The sequence below is a fragment of the Eulemur rufifrons genome, chromosome 2 (assembly GCF_041146395.1).
Source record: "Eulemur rufifrons isolate Redbay chromosome 2, OSU_ERuf_1, whole genome shotgun sequence".
NCBI classification, from domain to species: Eukaryota; Metazoa; Chordata; class Mammalia; order Primates; family Lemuridae; genus Eulemur; species Eulemur rufifrons.
This window is the reverse complement of record NC_090984.1, coordinates 12,905,520-12,922,261: the sequence shown is the minus strand read 5'-3', so window position 1 is coordinate 12,922,261 and position 16,742 is coordinate 12,905,520. Positions and strand designations below refer to the sequence as shown.

The window sequence follows — 16,742 nt, the reverse complement described above, 5'->3', positions numbered from 1 at the left end:
CGTAGCAGCGCGCACCTGTCGTCCCAGCTACCGGGAGGCTGAGGCAGGGGGATGGCTTGAGCCCAGGAGTTGGAGGCTGCAGTGAGCTGTGATGATGCCACTGCACTCCAGCCTGGGCAACAGAGCGAGACCCCGTCTCTACTAAAAATAGAAAAATTAGCTGGGCGTGGTGACGCTTGCCTGTAGTCCCAGGTACTTGGGAGGCTGAGGCAGGAGGCTCCCCTTTCCACACACAACCACCTATGGGAGATGACTTCACTTATCCCCAATTTACAGATGAGGAAACTGAGGCCAGGAGAGGATTAAGTCACACGGCAGGTAAAGGGTGCGGCCTTTACTTACCCACAACAGGGGCTACCCAGTGGGGGGCAGTGACCAGGTGTGTCCAGCAAGGGGCAGCACCCCAGCCCCCACCTCCATCCTGGCAGACCGGGCACCCCCGCCACGCACACACCGTATTGCATCCTCCCTGAGAACTGTGGGCGTTCTTGGAGAGACATCTCTAACCCTCCCAGGCCAAGCCTGGAGTCTCTCAAAAGTCCTAGGAGGGGCTGGCTTAGCTCCCTGGTCCCTGGGGGTGTCCTGGGGGTATCCTGGGGCTTGGGGGGTGGAGGGAGGGAATAGACAGTGAGGCCAGAACTCCTTCCATCCTGGAGCTCAGGGTGTGGGACTAGCTCACCTCCGTGTCCCCATCATCCTGAGGGCTCCTGGCCACACAACCCAATTCCCCCCAACCTCTGCCCACACCACCCCCAACAACACACACAAACAAAAGCAGCCCTAGTTGGGCTCCAGGAAGGCAAAGTGCAAATCCAGTTTCTTCTCGTCCCACACATCCCTTTCCTCTTCCTGTTGACCTGCTCCTGGGTGAGAGTCGGGGGAGGAGGGTGCATGTGACTGACCACCGCCCCGGCCCCTCTGGGAAGGAGGCACAAGTCCCACCCTTGGAGAGCTCCCTGTCCCAGGAGGGAGCTCGGGCTGGGGGGAGGAGGGGCCGCAGACACCGCAGGCGCTCGCAGAGTCTCTGAGGAAGTGGGCTGGGGAGGCCAGTGGCCGGCGGGGTCTGACCAGGCAGGGCACTTGAACTCCGGGCTGGAGGGAGCTGGGGCTTTGTGCCCAGGACAGACGGGGGCCGTGGAAGGTTGTGAGCAGGAGGAAGATGGAGTCAGGGGGCTGCCATGCAGGGAAGGGACTGAGGAGGGGTCTCAGGGAAACCCTAGAGTGGGCTGTTGTGACAGCCTGGTGGGGGTGGGAACCCTAAGGAGGGCTGTCATGAGGGCCAGGGGGTGGGAGAAGGGGCAGTTAGTGTTTCCCGGGGACAGAGATTCCGTCTGGGAAGATGAGAAAGTTCTGGGGGTGGAGGGGGGTGATGGTTGCACAACAGTGTGAATGCGCTTAATGCCACCGAGCTGTGCACTTTAAAGCGGTTAAAATGGCAAGTGTCATGTGTATTTTAACACAATTAAAAGAGAACAAACAAACAGAAAAGTACCAGTCCTGGCTGCCAGGAGTGGTGGCTCGCGCCTGTCATCCCAGCACTCTGAGAGGCTGAGGCAGGAGGATCACTCGAGCCCAGAAGTTGGAGGTTGCAGTGAGCTATGATGACACCTACTGCACTCTAGCCTGGGCGACAGAATGAGACTCTGCCTCAAAAAAAACAAAAACAAAAACAAACAAACCCACTCCTTTGTCTGCATCTAGTGGGTAGAAGCTAAACATCCTACAATGCCAGGACACATACACCCCCTAAGGAATCATCCGCCCCGATGACGTCAACAGCGCAGAGGGTGAGAAACCCAGCTGTGAAGGCACCTCCTCCTGGAAGTCCCCCTGGATTTGACACACTGACTGCCCTTCCCCTCAGCACCTCCCCACACACCCACACAGCCTTCCCTTCTTCCCCTCGCAACACCAGGAAAGGTTGAACGGGGTGGGACATGGGGTGAGCCAGGAGCTGTGTCGCCATGAGGTTGGGGGATCAGGGTCCCCAGCGCCGGGCGGTGGGGACAGGGGTGCTCCTTCGCTGGGCCCTGTCCCAGGTGCTGAGACTCCCTGATCAGTGCCGCCGCTGGCCGTGGCTCCGCCCCGCGCACAGCCGGGGGCTTGGGGACTGCCGCGTCGCGGAGGTGGGGGCTTGGGGACGGCAGCGTCGCGGAGGTGGAGCTGCAGTTGAGCTGGGATTTGGGTCAGTTAAGGATGGGATGCCGGCGGGGGATTGCTTAGGGTTGTCATGGTCTGACCCCAGCCCCAGACCCAGCCCCAGCACCTCCCCCCCCGAGGATCGGGAACCCAAAAGAAGAACTGACACCCCCAGATCCGGAGCCCACATCCGCATGGCTTTGTTTTCCCCCAAAGTGAGCAAGAGGCCTGTTAACACCGCAGAGGGGAAGCGGGTGGGGCGGTCGCGTGACTGGGTCCCCTGGGCCCCGCAGCATCCTCTTGTCAGAGTGGGGCTCTTGGCAGGGACCCAGCAGGCAGAGCTACCGCGCCCAGGAAGGACATGGTGGGCACACGGTGGGCGCACGGTGGCCTCCTGCTGGGGAGCCTGGGCCTGCAGAGCTCCCCAAAGCTCGGAAACACCGAGCTCCAGCCTTGTCCTGGATCCACACCTCAGTCCCTGTGTCCTCAACACAGCCTGACTGGACTTGTCCCCAAGCTTCCTCCTCCTCTTCCCTGTGTCCCCATCGTGGGGACAGCCCGACCGTCCACTCAGACACCCCGGTGGAGGCCCCGGGCACGGTCCAAGCACTTCCCAGGCCCCCAGGCCGACACCTTACCCATTACCAAGGCCCAGCTCTTCTCAAACCACCTGCTTCTCCCTGTCCCATGGCCACTGCCCCTCTGCCCCCAGGACCAGGTGACAGCTCCTTCTTAGGGGCTGCTTTGACCCAGGGACAGCCTCCTCCCTGGCCTCCCATGCCTGCCTGGCCCCCAAGATGGTCCCCTTTGGGGCCTCACCTCCTGCCCCGCCCCCTTGAGTGTCCCCTCCTTGCCCCCACCCTGCCTGGCCTCAAATGCTGCCCTTCGCCCACCCGGCAGCCCCCAGCAACCTGTCTGCTCCTTAACATCTACTTCCTCAAGCTTTAGCCCAGATCGAAGTCAAGAAGGACATTGGGGGACCCAAAACGAACAGCCTCAGACCACCAGAGTCATTCGTTCAACAGGCATGTACCCAGGGCCACTAGATCCGGGGTGACGAGTAAGGCATATGGTCCCCACTGTCCTGGAGTGCACGGTCCAAGGGACATTCCATCCAGGCCCTTCCCTGACATGGTGGGGACAGACGTCCAGCCCCGGTGGTTGGCCTAGCCTAGCGTGGTCTCAGCTGGGAGGTGGGACATGGGGTACATACAGGTGAGCTTCTTCTGGAGTGACAGGTGTGGGTCGTGGCGCATCCAGGAGCAGGGGTTTGGGAAAGGGTGAATGGGGACAGAGGTTAAGGATCAGGGGACACGTTTCAGGGAAGGCACAGTGGGCAAAGTGCCAAGGAGGCCCATGTAAATAGGAGGTTGTGTGGCACAGCGGTTAGGGCTGCAGATGCCTGACCCTGCCTGGGTTCAAATTCCAGCTCCGCCGTTATGAGCTGTGTGACCTTGGGCAAGTTACTTAATCTCTCTGTGCCTCCCAGCCTTCATCCATAAGGCAACACTGATAATCCAAGCATCAGCCTCCTTGGGTGGGTGTGAAAATGAAATGTGCTAACCCGTGTAAGACACTGAGAACTGTGCCTCGTGTATGTTGCTACTAAATGAAACTATACAACGAAACTGTCAGTATTTGACCTGAATGTTATCTCATGTATCTTTCTTTTTCTTCTCTCTCTCTCTCCCCCTCTTTCTCTCTCTCTCTCTCTTTCTGTGTGTCTCTCTCTCCCTCCCTCCTTGCCACAGTGGCATTATGGTGTAGTGCGCAGTAACCTTGGTTCCAATCCTGATTCTACCACTTCTCTCCGCCAGCACTTTGGGGACGTGGCTGACCGTCTCAGGGCCTCGCTTGGTTTGCTTACCTAAGAAATGCAGATAATAATAGTATGGACTTTACCGGGTTGTGGGGGAACACGAGAAGAGTCCATGCGTGTCCCGTTGTCGGGGTGGCAAGCCCACGCTTAGTGGATGAAAATAGGAGCTGCTGTCAGAAGGAAGTATCTCTCTTCCTGCTTCAACCTCTCTCCTTGACGGCCCCTGGCGACTTCTTCGATCGGCCGCAACGCCCCAGGAGGACAGGGACACACTCCAAATTCACGTGAGTGAGTGTGTGGCTGGGTGTGTCAGGGGTTGGCAGTGGGAAGTGGACATCGAAGGTTTCTCGAAAGAAACAATTTTGGGCCGAGCCTTGAGAGCTGACCAGGAGGAGATGAGAGCCAGAGAAGGGAGGTGAGTGAATCTCGGCAACAGTGGGGACAGAATCTTGAGGCATGTGGGTACCTGGTTTGGGGAGGTGAGAGCTGGCCATCTGGCATGACTGAGCAGAGACGATGCTCTTGGCAAGTGCACTGGGAGCTGATCGTAGAGGGCCCTGGGGAGCCATGGAGGGCTGTAGGCAGAAGCAGGATCTCTCGGGTTAGAAAGATGGCCTGACACTTACCAACAGACACCCCACCACTGTGTGACATGGACAAATTACTTCCCTTCTAGCTCCCTCCATTCCATTGAGAGAAGCTGGCAGAGTGAGGACACTCCCCCGGCACCCTACCAGTACGTTTACTGAGCACCTACTGTGTGCTGGCTCTTTGCACACTCCCAGTTTACAGATGAGCAAACTGAGTCACTCAGCCAGGGCTCAGTCATGTCTAGCTGCCTCTCCTGCAGTTGTGGCCCCAGGATGGTGACACCTCTGGCCTCCTCCTACAATACTGGAGGAGTGGCCAACCCACACCTCCAGCTTCCCGGAGGCTCGGAGAGAGGAAGGACTTGACCATGGTCAGGCAGCAGGGGGTGAGTGACCTCCAGGTTTATCTGACCCCAACGCCCATGCTCTTCAGCACACAGTAGGGGTTTTAAAGTCAAAGGACTTTACGGATGCCCTGGGCACATTGGCAGAGGAGGAAGCTGACGCCTGGGTGACAGAGCCTCAGCATTTCCCAGCAGGATGTGGCAGGGGCTTGGTAAACATTTAGGACCTGAAGACCCACTGTGTGCAGCACCCCACTGAACGCCCCCCAGGTATCATGGTCTCATTGGATCCTATCATGACCTCACGAATTGAGTGCTGTCACCAGCCCATGTTACTGAGGGGAAAACTGAGGCTCAGAAAGGTTGAGTGCACAGGCAGCATCGTGACAAGAGGTGGCAATATTTTTGGTGTTTACTATGTGCCGGACCACGTTCAAAGCGCATTGTGTATTCCCACGAGCAGACCACTGACCGGCAGTGTCGGTATTATTAACATCGTCATCAAAAGAAGTTAGAGGTTAATTAAGCCACTTTCAAAGATCTGGGCGGTGGGGTGGGGGGCACATGTATTGAGCACTTGCTGTGTACCTCGCAGGTGATGGGCTCTGGGGTGCCCGGCTTCCGGTCTCAAGCTGGTGTTCCTCGACCCCAGCTGTGTCTCCCAGGTAACCAACCTCTTGATTCCAGGTGGTGGACTAAACAAAGTCAGTAACTGGTCACCAAGCCCCCAAAGTCCCAGAGGCTGTCCTGTGCCAGTAACTAGAGCTTGACGCCTCTCCCCAACTCTCTGTTAAACCCCAGATCCTAGCCGGAGCTGTGACTGTGCCCACTGAGTGGACTGCCTTGACAGGTAGTGAGCACCCCATCTCTGGAAGAATCCAAGAAGGACCGCCATGGAGGAAAGCCGATACTCAGGTGGGAGGACTTTCTGGTGCTAACACCGGAAAAAGCAAGGCCCTTCACCTGCTACCTCTCACCCAGGAGAGGAGGGGAGGCCCCCAGTGCTTCTCTAGAAACGAGGGAGAATTTCTAAGAAAGGCCCCAAGGGTGGGGGTAAGGAGGTGAGCCCTGACCGGCCTTCCTGGCGCAGAGCCAGGCAGGAGAGGAAAGGGGGGAGCCCCTCCTTTTTCTGACTCAACACCCTCCCAACAAAAACGGCTCCAGCTGGGGAGCTGGGAGCTTAAGACAGTCAGAGACCAAGCAGAACAGGAACCCAGAAAAAGTGGAATTCAGCATGAGTCCTCAGAGCAACGGTGAGGAGAGAGGGCTGGGGACCCACGGTGGGGCACCAAGGTAGAGATCTGGGGACGCTCAGGTATGGGGGGAAGGCCTGGGGGGGTGTCTGGGGAGTGGCTCAGATGTGGGGGAAGAACCGGGACCCAGTGTCCTGCACTTAGGGAAGGGGCTCAGGGTTGGGAACAAGCATCAGGGTAGAGCTTGAGGGCCCAGAGGCGTAAGGGTTGGGGCTGGGGGGGTCAGACTCGGGAAGGGGAAAGGAGGACCCAGCTTTCTGGAGGTGACGCTGGTTGGAGGGGGACAGTCTCAGCTTCTGACCCCAGGTTTGTCTCTCTGGACAGTGACTTGGACCTGAGTCAGGAGCGGAAGTTGTGCAGAGGGAGCTGGGGGTCCACTGAGACCCTCTGCTTCAGTGTGGGCTCCGGACAGGCTCCCAGGGATATTGAGGGCTCTGGGGCATGGGCAGAGCCGGAGCCCATCCTCACCCTGTGCCTCCCATTATGCGCCCCCTGTAGGGTTCTCAGAGTCGCCCAGGAAGTGGTGCTGTGGGTGGGGGACACGGCTTGCATTGCTGGGGCTGGCGACCGCCGCCCTGTGGGCCGGGCTGCTGTCCCTGCTTCTTATGTGGCGTAAGGATACCCCCAGCCCCGTGTGGTCCTCCCAACCCTCTGAGCCCTTCTGTGTTCCCTCCCAGACCTTCTCCCCATGCCCCATCCCGTAGAGCCTCTCCCCCCAACCAGCACCCCATTTCCCACCCTCTGAGCACCTCCCATGGGTGACGCCCAAAGCCTCCATCCCCAGCTCGGAGGAGGGGTGTGGGAGGGTGGGACCACAGGACAAACTCCCCTGCCCCTTTTCTCTGCCCCTCCCCAGACTGGGACACCCTGCGGAGTCTGAGACTGCTGCAAGAGACGACTGCCCGCAACGGTACAGTACGGAGGGGCCGAGCTCAGGGGTGGGTTGAGGTGAGGATTAGGACACCCAGCTGTCATCCTGCTTCCGCCAGTGACTGCCATGGAAATGCCCCTCTCTGGGCCTCACAGTCCCCCCTAGGAGCCAAAGGTCAGCCTGTGTTGCTCCCTACCCTGGGCAGGGGGTACCCAGCCAGCAAGGCTTGGAGAAGTGCCCGACAGCACCTTAATACACACGCTCCTCGGCTTACAATGGGGCTCTGCCCACAATGCACCCATCATACACCAAAAATATCAGAAGTCAAAAAGGCATGGCTAGCTGGGGACTGTGGCTCCCTGCCATGACCCAGGATTCGCAAGAGAAGTACCATTGCCGCTGATGCATAACGCTTTGGCACCATCCTAAAGTCCAGCCACTGTGAGCTGAGCCATCATAAGTCGGGGACCATCTGTATCTGTAGACAGCAGGAGTTATGTAACTGCTCCATGCCTCAGTTTCCTCATCTGTGAAATGGGCACAAGTTTAGTGCCATGAGATGGCAGCCAGCAAAGACTCGTGACGTGCTCAGAGAAATGCCCGCTGCTGTTATATTTAATCCTGGGTGAGGGAAGGGTACACACGTTCATTCTAGTTTTGCCTGAACCTGCCTGAATAGGAAGGAAGGAAGGAAGGGAGGAAGGGGGGGGGAGGGAGGAAGGAAGGAAGGAGCTATTGTGACTATGTGAGGGGAGCCTCTGCGGTGGGACCAGGGTGGGGTTCAAGGACCTGCCTTTGTGATTCCTGAGGACACATCTTCTTTCCCGCTGCTCCAGTCTCTCACCTTTCCAAGGACTTGCAAAGACACCAGCGTGACCAGATGGCCCAGAAATCCCAGGGTGAGCGACCTCTCGTTAGCGTCTGGAGCGGGAAGGGGGAGAAGGTCTTGGATGACCCCGGGGGACACAGAATGTTAAGACCAACTGTGCCCCTGACACCTGTGAGCTGCAAAATGAACGGGTGGCCCTAAGAACGCAGGCAAAGAAACAGTCCAAGGGACCGGGTGGGGGCAGATGGGGGAGGCTCCGAGGACTTGCTTACTACTAAGTCCCCCCCCGCCCCCCGCAAACAGCTGCCCAGGTGTTGCAGACCATGGAGGAACTCCGAGCTGAACAGAAGAGAATGAAATCTCAGGGTGAGAGACCAGGGCGGGGCGTGCGGGGCCAGACTGGGAGGGAGGGAGTGTCCCAGAGCCGCAGCGTTGGGGGTGGGGGGACCCCCCGGTCTGTACCCATCACCCCAGAGACCAGCCCTGCCCTTCAATGCCCGTCAGACTCGGAGCTGTCCGGCAACCTGGACGGGCTCCAAGCGGACCTGAACAACCTGAAGGCCCAAGGTGAGGCTCGGGAGGGAATCGGGGGGTGGGGGGCAGGGAAGGGACGAGGAGGGGACCTGCCAGTCGGTCTCTGAGCCCTGCTGCCCTCCCCGCTTCCCCCCCAAGCCTTGAACGAGAGGCGCGCAGCCGCAGACGTGCTGGCAAGACTCCAGGAGGAGGTGGCGAAGCTGCGGGTCGAGCTGCAGTTGTCAAAGGGTGAGGCTGCGAGTGGGTGCGCAGGGCGGTGTGTGACCGCTCCCGGGGCTGTGGGCGTGCGGCAAGTGCGAGTGACAGCGTGGTGTGAGTGTGACGTGAGGCAGCATGTCGGTACATTCGTGTGGCCCGAGTGTCATTGACGAGGGGTGTGCTTGGCTGTGCAGTAGAGCTGTGTGTGACGCTGGATGGGACTAAGTTTATGGCGGGGCAGGACACACAGGGCGCACGGAGGAATGTCCCTTCGGACTCCAAGGGCGTCCCTCCACTGACCTTGGGGGTCCCACACAATCCTGCCCGGGTGAGAGCAGCCCGGCGTTGCCCTCCTGCCTGCTCCCTTTGCCGCTGTCCTCTGCCTGACATGGCTTAGCGGGGAGGTCACCAGTAGGGTTCCCTGGGCCACAGCCCTCATGGAAGACTGTCTGCCCAGGCCAGGGGCCTAGAGGGGTAACGTCTGCAACAATGGGACAATGAGGACGGTGGCATCTCCCCAGGGGTGCTGGCCATAGGAGGCCAGCAGGCTGCAGAGAGAGCAGGCATCCACCCATTCATTCAATCGCTGTACCTTTAACGTGTGGTGGGAACCGGGATTTTACAGCCCTGCTGCCCGGCCCCAGCCCAAAACCCCTGCCCTTGAACTGCGGTCTCCCTCCTCCGGGAAGCCCCAGCTGCCCCGACCGGGTGAGAGAAGAGGAAGGATCTTTGCTTGGTGTGAAGGAGTCTCGTCCCCTGGGATGTGGGAATCCCAGCAAGAAACCCTACTGTGGTCCCTTGGGGACAGGCGGGGGACGGGGGATTCTGGGTCATGCTCACTTCTGACAGGTCACCTCCCAAGTCCTATCCAGTCCTTGAGGTCCCCCATGGCCTGGGGTCTGACTGAGTCCAGCTCTGAGGCTGTGACCAGGTAACGAACAGCCAAGACTCCTTCCCCAAAGTTTTCTTTAAGGGCCCGGAGATGTCCCTTCCTGTGTTAACAGCACACCCCCAGAGCCCTGCAGTCCCTTTTCCCCTCCCTGTTGTCTCCCCTGGCTGGTATGCCTCCAAGGGGAATAAAATCTTCTCAACTTCCCAGCAAGTGGCCAGGAGCTCTGGTTTGGGGGGTGCCGCCAGCGAGGGTGGCCAGGGCTGCTGGCGAGGACGGCGCTGGGAGAAAGTGATGCTGGTGTACTTGACCGCAGCGCCGCCCCATGCTGCTGCCCTTGGCACTGGTGGTTAAGGCGTGGCTGGCGTGGTTGGTAAAGACAGTGTCGGCCATGGGGAGGGGGCTGGGGACACGTCACTGGCGGTAGCGGGTGCCTGTGGTCGTGATGCCGGTGATGGAGTTGTTGACCTTGGAGGTGTTTGTGGCAGTGGCGGTGGTGGCTGAGGTGTTGCTAACCCTGAAGGTGTCTGTGGTTGAGAAACTGCTGAGTGCGGGACTCACAAATGTGGTGATCGTGTTGGCGATGGGGTGTGGCCGGCCATGGCGGTGGTGGTGGTGGCTGGTGTTGGGCATGAATGTTTGTGGTGATGGTGTCGGTGGTTGAGGTGTCGCTTGCCACGGATGTATTTATGGTGATGGCGTTGGCAGCCGTGGCGCTGGGGCCTGCCATCCTGCTAACCGTGGAGGTGCTTGTGGCGATGGCGTGGGTGGCCAAGGTGCTCCTGCCATGGAGCCGGCCGGCGTCATAACTCCAGGGAAGAAGGCAGCCTGCACGACTATTAGCTCGCCCTGGGGTGGGTCAGCTTTCAGCCCAGACCCTAGGAGTGACCCCAGGAGGACGTTGCCCCCCACCTGCCCACTATGCCCATGGCGCCCACCTCGGTGCCCACTGCCCCCCTGAGCCCCTCCTCCACCCCAGGTGCCGCGTGTGACACCTGCCCCGAGGAGTGGGTCCATTTCCAGCAGAAGTGCTACTACTTCGGGGAGAGCACCAAGAAGTGGCTCCACGCGCAGTATGCCTGCGAGGACATGGGGGGACGCCTGGTCAGCATCCACAGCGCGGAGGAGCAGGTGGGCCCGGGCTCTGCCGAGGCCGTGGGCAGCATGGCACGGGGGTGGGGGGCGAGGGGATCCTGCCACCCCAACCTCCGTGGCAGGCGGGAGGGACCCGGGCACATCTCCTCAGTCCTCCAGCCCTGTCCTGCCCCCAGGACTTCCTGAGCAAACGGGCCGACTGGAAGGGCTCCTGGATTGGCCTCCAGGACCTGGACAGGGAGGGGCAGTTCACCTGGATGGACGGGAGCCCCATGGGCTACAGGTGAGCAGGCGGGGCTACCACAGAGGGAGGAGCTCTGGGAGGAGTCCCACCATGGAGGAGTCAGGGGTCATGGAGGGGGCCTCTGGGGTGCAGATGAAAGACTGAGACCCCAGGGGATGGGGAGGATGCTCCAAGCACAGATTGGGGGGGCGAGTCTTGGGCAGCAGGGGAAGTGGTGAGAAAGGAAAAAGGGGGCCCCCAGGCACAGACCCAGAAAAGGGGAGCCCATGCTGAGAAGGGGGGCAGGGCTCAGAGGGGAACGCATCCCTGCCCCCTGTCCCCTGCCCCGGCCTCTGACCTGAAGCCTTTCCCTCCAGCAACTGGTACCCCGGGGAACCCAACAACCAGGGCCAGGGCGAGGACTGCGTGATGATGCGGAGCTCGGGCCAGTGGAATGACGCCTCCTGCCACAGCAAGCTCGACGCCTGGGTGTGCGAACAGCTGGCCACCTGCGGGCCACCCGCCACCTCAACCCCCAAGGGGCCCCCAGGAACTACTCCGAGCCTTTGACCTTGACAGCTGCCTGCCCACCCCCTCTGTGGTCTTCCCCCCACCCACCCCTCACCAACAGGGACCCTGAGGACCCTCCACTGAGGCCTGGATGCCTCTGTAGCCGAAAGGGCCCTGTGACATTTTCACCCCCTCAAACTGGGGCAGCTGGCCCACCCCCAGCTCCTCTGCAGCCCCTGCCCCGACAGACTGTCCCCATTACTGCCCTCCCCAGATGCAGCATCGCAGGACAGAGACCCCCAGCTCAAGCAGCAAGACCTCCCACCCAGCCTGCATCAATACAAAGGGTCGACGATGGCCCCACACCCTGGTCCCCTCCTCAGAGGCCTGGCTGGGTCTGGTCTGGTCTCTAGGTGTGGCATGTGGCAGCTGCAAATTCTGGAGCCTGGTGCCTAAGACCACCTTTGACCATGTGAGCCACTGAAGTGCCACCAAAGTGCAATTCATACCTTCCCCATCTTTTGTATGCTTTCCTACTTCGTTACAAGAATGTACTAGGTGGAGCCGGCAGATGAAGACTCTGGGGCCTGGCAGACTCCCTGACAATACTGTAGGAGAAGGCAGTGGACCACCCTGAGCTGAGCTCCTCAGCCTAGGGCTGCCAGAGGAGGTTGACACATGGCAAGTGCCCAGAACAGGGCCTGGTATACGGAAGGTGCCCACTAAGTGCTGGCTGGACAGGCTGATGGGGAGTTGGAAGCCAGTTCAGGTCTGGAGGTGCCGGCTCCAGCCCCGGGCTAGGCTAGGCTGGGGTCAGCCCATGCTCAAGGCCACAAGCGGGAGGGAGGGAGGTCCCATCATCAGACTGTTGCTCAGGCCAGTGCTGGGGTCATTCATGCGTCCTCCCTTCCCCCTGATCCCACCTCCAAGTTCTGTGGGCTCCACCGTCCTGACCACGCTCACAGTCGGCTCACAGAGAAAACCAAAGCGTACCTCGGTGACTGCAGAACCCATCCCACCAGCCTCCTCACTGTTCCTTGGACATGCAGCCTCGCCCCCACCCCAGGGCCTTTGCACATACAGTCCCCCCTGCTGGATCCATCCTCTGAGTCTCTGCTCCTGGTGGGGCCCATCCTGAGTGTCTCCCCACTCCCATCTGCCCTTAAATCACGCCCCCTGACTCCCAGTCCCCCAATCCCCACTGTGCTTTCTCACAGTGACACACTTCCCCTTTTAACAAAACCCGCCATTGACTGATTTCTGTTGCCGGCTCTCCAGTTAGAATGTGAACTTCAGGAGGGCAGGCGCCTTTATTCTCAGCGGTGTGCCCACGGCCTGGCACAGGGTAGGTGCTCGATAAATGTTTGTCAAATTAATAAATCTGTGTGACCACAGACAAATGACTTCTCTGGGAACCTGGTTCGTGGCCCAGAACACGAGGTGATGCCACTTGCCTGGCCACGGAGGGCTGGTGCTGGGTTCCCTGTCCTCATTCTCCTTCTCCTCTTCCTTCGGACTTGTCAGAAATGCAGGTTTTGAGGCATGCCCCAAACCTGCAGAATCTGCAACTCTGGGAGTCGGGCCCTGCCACGTGCGATGGATGAGTCCCTAAAGCAAGATCCAAGAATGCCCTGGGGACCTTCCTAAAATGCAGACTTGGACTCAGCGGGTCTGGGGCAGGCCTGCATTTCTAACAAGCTCTCCGGTGATGCTGGGACCACACTATTGAGCAGCAAAGGTTTAAAGGAGGGGGACAAGTGACCCCCCTCTGCGTGTCGTACAGGTGCACAGCCAGGCCTGCTTTCTTACATACTGTCTGGGGCCACTTTGGCTACATCAGCACAACAGAGAGGTTAGACAAGGCCAGGTGCAGTGGCTCACACCTGTAACCCCAGCACTTTGGGAGGCCGAGGCTGGAGGATCACTTGAGGCCAGAAGTTCGAGACCAGGCTGAGAAACACGGCATGACCCCATCTCTACAAAAAATGAAAAAATTAGTCAGGCATGGTGGCGCGCGCCTATAGTTACAGCTACTAGGGAGGCCAAGGCCAGAGGATCATTTGAGCCCAGGAGTTTGAGGCTGCAGTGAGCTATGATGATGCCACTGCACTCTAGCCTGGGCCACAGAGTGAGATCCTGTCTCTAATAAATAAATTAAAAAAAAAAAAAAAAAAAAAGGCTAGGCAAGACCACATGGCACGAACTATATCTGGTTCCTTTTGCCAACCAGTGTCTAAAGGAGCCTGTCTTAGCCTGAATCCTCCACCAGGAACACCCCACCAAGACAGCCTCCAATTGCAGTTCCAGAGAGTACCAGCACTGCCCACCAGCTCCTCCTGCCTGGTTTATGTCCCCACTGCCTCTGGCCTCACCCAACCCCCAGCCCCCTCTGAAATCCCAAGCTCCACCAGACCAACCCCCAACTCCCACCCACTCCCAGGTGTTGAGTGAATCTGAGGCCCCCACACAAGGCACAGACACACTGGGAGAGGGGGCGCTCTGCATCCTTTATGTCCCACAGGGTCAGCGGCCCTCCAGGGCCCGGTCTCGGGCGATGACCCCCTCCTCGAACTTGATCATGAGCGTGGTGCCCTTGTGCCAGTGTGCCGTGACCTTGGCAGGGAAGCCGCTGTGCGTGAGCACGGCCTCCACGATGCCCGCCGTGAAGCTGGCGCAGTTGAGCGTGCTGTTCTCCTTGGGCACGGAGATGTACGTGTTGATGAGTGGCTCGCGCTCGATGATGTAGAAGGTTCGTGCGTCGTCGTTGGCCTGTTCCAGCTTGTCGGCCTCCTTGCCAAAGAGCGCCTTCCACACAGCGCCCTTGACGAAGAGCAGCGCGCCCAGCACCTTGGTCTCACGCCGGGCACCCTTTTCGCGTGCCACCAAAGCATCCAGCACGCGCGCGCCCACCTGGCGGCCCAGTGCAGCCAGGCGCGCCTGTAGCTCCGCCACCGAGAAGACCCGGCTCTGGCAGTGCTGCACCAGCTCGGAGAAGAGCAGCGCGAAGGCGCTCAGGCTCACTTCGGTGCGCGGCCGCGCCAGCGCGCGCTCCAGCAGCGCCGACTTCCCACGTGTGAAGCGCGCCTCCATGCCGCCGCCCTACGGGAACACAAGGAAAACAGGGTGTCAAGTGCTATAGGAAGGGAACCTGCCGGGGAGGCCCAGAAAACCCAGTCGGGCCCTGCGACAACCCTCCGCAGGGCCCTTGCCACCGGGGTGCGCTCTAGCAGACTTTCCACTTGGGAAGAGATGAGGAGAAGGAAAGGACCAAGTTGCGCATAGACATGCCTCCACGCCTCCATCACGCTTAGCCAGAGAAAGACAGATGGGGAGCGGGAAGACATACACCCTCAGCGGGCACAAAGGGCTTGGGGAGTAAGGTGGGAGGAGAGACACGAGAGCCACCAGAAGCGGGAGCTGGAAAGCACCCCACCCTCGCGCCTTTGTGTCCCCCTCCACCACCTGTGGGAGTAACTAGGAAACGAGGGCATGGGGGGAGAGGCGGCAGACCTAAGGCATGGAGGGGACACAGGCAATGAGCCTCCCCCACCATGCGCTCCAGCACTGACTACCCTGGGGGACTTTCCTGCCCGCTCTCTGCAGGAAGCCAGAGTAAGGTGAGGGTGGGGTAAGAGTGTGTCAAGATCAAAGGCCAGGATAGTTGGGGGCCTGGGGAACAGGCGAGATCCATGGGGCAGGCCAAGAGAACCTTGGGTAACCCCCGACCCAAAGCGCTCAGGCAGCTGATTTGCCACGCAGGAAGCCCGAGTCCTTTGCAACATGGGTGGGCCTCGGTTCTACAGGCTGGAAAGAGGGGCCCAGAAAAGGCCTTGGGAGCCCCCCACCCCCACCTATGTCTCCGGAAAGGTAGCTGGGTGAGAAAGTAGAGGGAGGGGCGTGCTGTCAGTCCCAGGGGTTAGGGAAGCCAGGAGAGGGCGCTGTGATCCTCCCATCCGCGCGCATGAAGCCACAGCTGTCGGTGAGCGGAAGAGGGAGATGGGAAGCCGGCTGTTGGAGAGGATGGGGGGAGGGGGGGGACGGGACGCTAAGACACTATCCCTCCCACCCCACTCTCGCCCAGTCCGGTGGCAGGGTCGGGAGGGGCAGCTGAGAACCCCACCCCCACCATGCACGGACCCAGCCAGAGGGGTCTGGGGATGCCAAGGCGACCCCCACAAAGTCTGCATGGCGGTGGCTGGGGGAACTAGCGGGGGGAGAGGGGGTCCCAGCGTGGGTACTGGGGGACCAGGGGCTTCGGCCGCTCCAGCACTCAGCCGCCACCAGGCACAGGGCCCAGAGCGCGCGAAATGGGAATAGGGAGTGTTGAGACCCCCCCACTAGGCTGCGATGAGGGTGGGTGACTCGGGGCCCTGAGACCCCCGCCCCGGACCTCTGGACCGGGGAGGAACCCACCGCCTCCTCGTCGCATCCCGGGGCGGGGGGACCGGGTACTGCGGACACCGAGACCCCGGCCCAGGACCCACAGGTCCTCAGGGAGAGGGCGGGGAGCGGACAAGGCCCGGCACGGGCAGGGGTCGCGGGCCAACAGGGCTCTCACCGGGAACCGCGGCTGTCCGCTCGGCCGAGCTGCTTTACGGCGCCGTAAAAGGCGTGGCGTGCGCAGGCGCGAGGCGAGCCGGGCCTTGGATGGGCGGGGCGTGTGGGTGGGCGGGGCGCGCGCGGCGGAGCCCGAGGGCGGCCGCAAGGGGGCGCGCGTGTCCGCTGGGCCAGACGGAGTGGCGAGGGCAGTGGCTCAGATCGCTGCTCTCCGTGTGGCCAGGGGTGTGTGTCGCCGGCCTTGGGTGGTCTGCGATCAGAGGGACAGTAGCACGCGTGGTCACCTGCTCAGGGGCACGCATATGACAGTGGGCACACGTCTGTTGTCTCAGGGGCACATGCATGCCCTTCTACACAGGCACGTGCTCCTGTCTCTAGGGACATCTATGTCCTTGGGCACGTTCTCTTGTCTCAAGTACGTCCCTAAGCCGTGGGGCATGGCACATTTGGGGTCATTACACCTTGGGTATGTGCTCAGTGGCGCGAATATGCTCGCAGGCACAATTACATTCGTGGGTACACGCTTAGGAGCTCGTATAATTATCTGTGGGCCCAGGTACACTCAGGCAGGCATTGTACACTCAGGCCACGTACATTCGGGGGCACCGGGGCTCAGCGCCACGTTCACAGACACACAAGTACTCACACAGGGCATTCATTCTCACCCACCCTGGTGTCCCAGGGTTTTCACTCCTCCCATCCCCAAGTCCAAGCACTTGGAAGACCTCCTTCCAGGTCCTGAGACCCCTCAGCCGCCCCAGTAACTGGTCCCAAAGCCACGTGGTTTTCCCTCCACTTTATTCGTTTATCTTCCCCAATCACAAAACCTGAGTGCAGAAATAAATGGATATGTGCCCTGAACACACAGGGTGACATAATTGAGCTCTGGCA

The 16,742-nt window shown here is 60.3% G+C and overlaps 2 protein-coding genes across 2 annotated transcripts; one reads left to right on the top strand and one right to left on the bottom strand.

Annotated features, from left to right (window-relative positions):
- The first annotated feature begins 5,785 nt into the window (after window positions 1-5,785).
- On the top strand, window positions 5,786-11,354 carry FCER2 (Fc epsilon receptor II). The gene is made up of 10 exons (XM_069491362.1): window positions 5,786-5,807; window positions 6,644-6,757; window positions 7,002-7,055; window positions 7,853-7,915; window positions 8,149-8,211; window positions 8,350-8,412; window positions 8,518-8,607; window positions 10,446-10,597; window positions 10,738-10,844; window positions 11,162-11,354. Exons 1-10 carry the CDS (start codon window positions 5,786-5,788, stop codon window positions 11,352-11,354), a joined length of 921 nt encoding a protein of 306 aa, XP_069347463.1.
- Window positions 11,355-13,753: 2,399 nt separating this feature from the next.
- On the bottom strand, window positions 13,754-15,885 carry TRAPPC5 (trafficking protein particle complex subunit 5). Its single transcript, XM_069496178.1, has 2 exons — window positions 15,853-15,885; window positions 13,754-14,393 (listed from the first exon to the last, which is right to left on the bottom strand). The coding sequence occupies exon 2, from the start codon at window positions 14,382-14,384 to the stop codon at window positions 13,818-13,820; it is 567 nt and encodes a 188-aa protein (XP_069352279.1). The 5' UTR covers window positions 14,385-14,393; window positions 15,853-15,885; the 3' UTR covers window positions 13,754-13,817.
- Window positions 15,886-16,742: the final 857 nt, after the last annotated feature.

Bases quoted from the DNA above. Each gene is read 5' to 3' on its own strand.
- FCER2 (XM_069491362.1), top strand. From the start codon at position 5,786: ATGGAGGAAAGCCGATACTCAG. The intron at 6,758-7,001 runs GTAAGGATACCC...GCCCCTCCCCAG, and splicing joins GTCCCTGCTTCTTATGTGGC to ACTGGGACACCCTGCGGAGT. The intron at 8,413-8,517 runs GTGAGGCTCGGG...TTCCCCCCCAAG, and splicing joins GAACAACCTGAAGGCCCAAG to CCTTGAACGAGAGGCGCGCA.
- TRAPPC5 (XM_069496178.1), bottom strand. From the start codon at position 14,384: ATGGAGGCGCGCTTCACACGTGGGAAGTCGGCGCTGCTGGAGCGCGCG.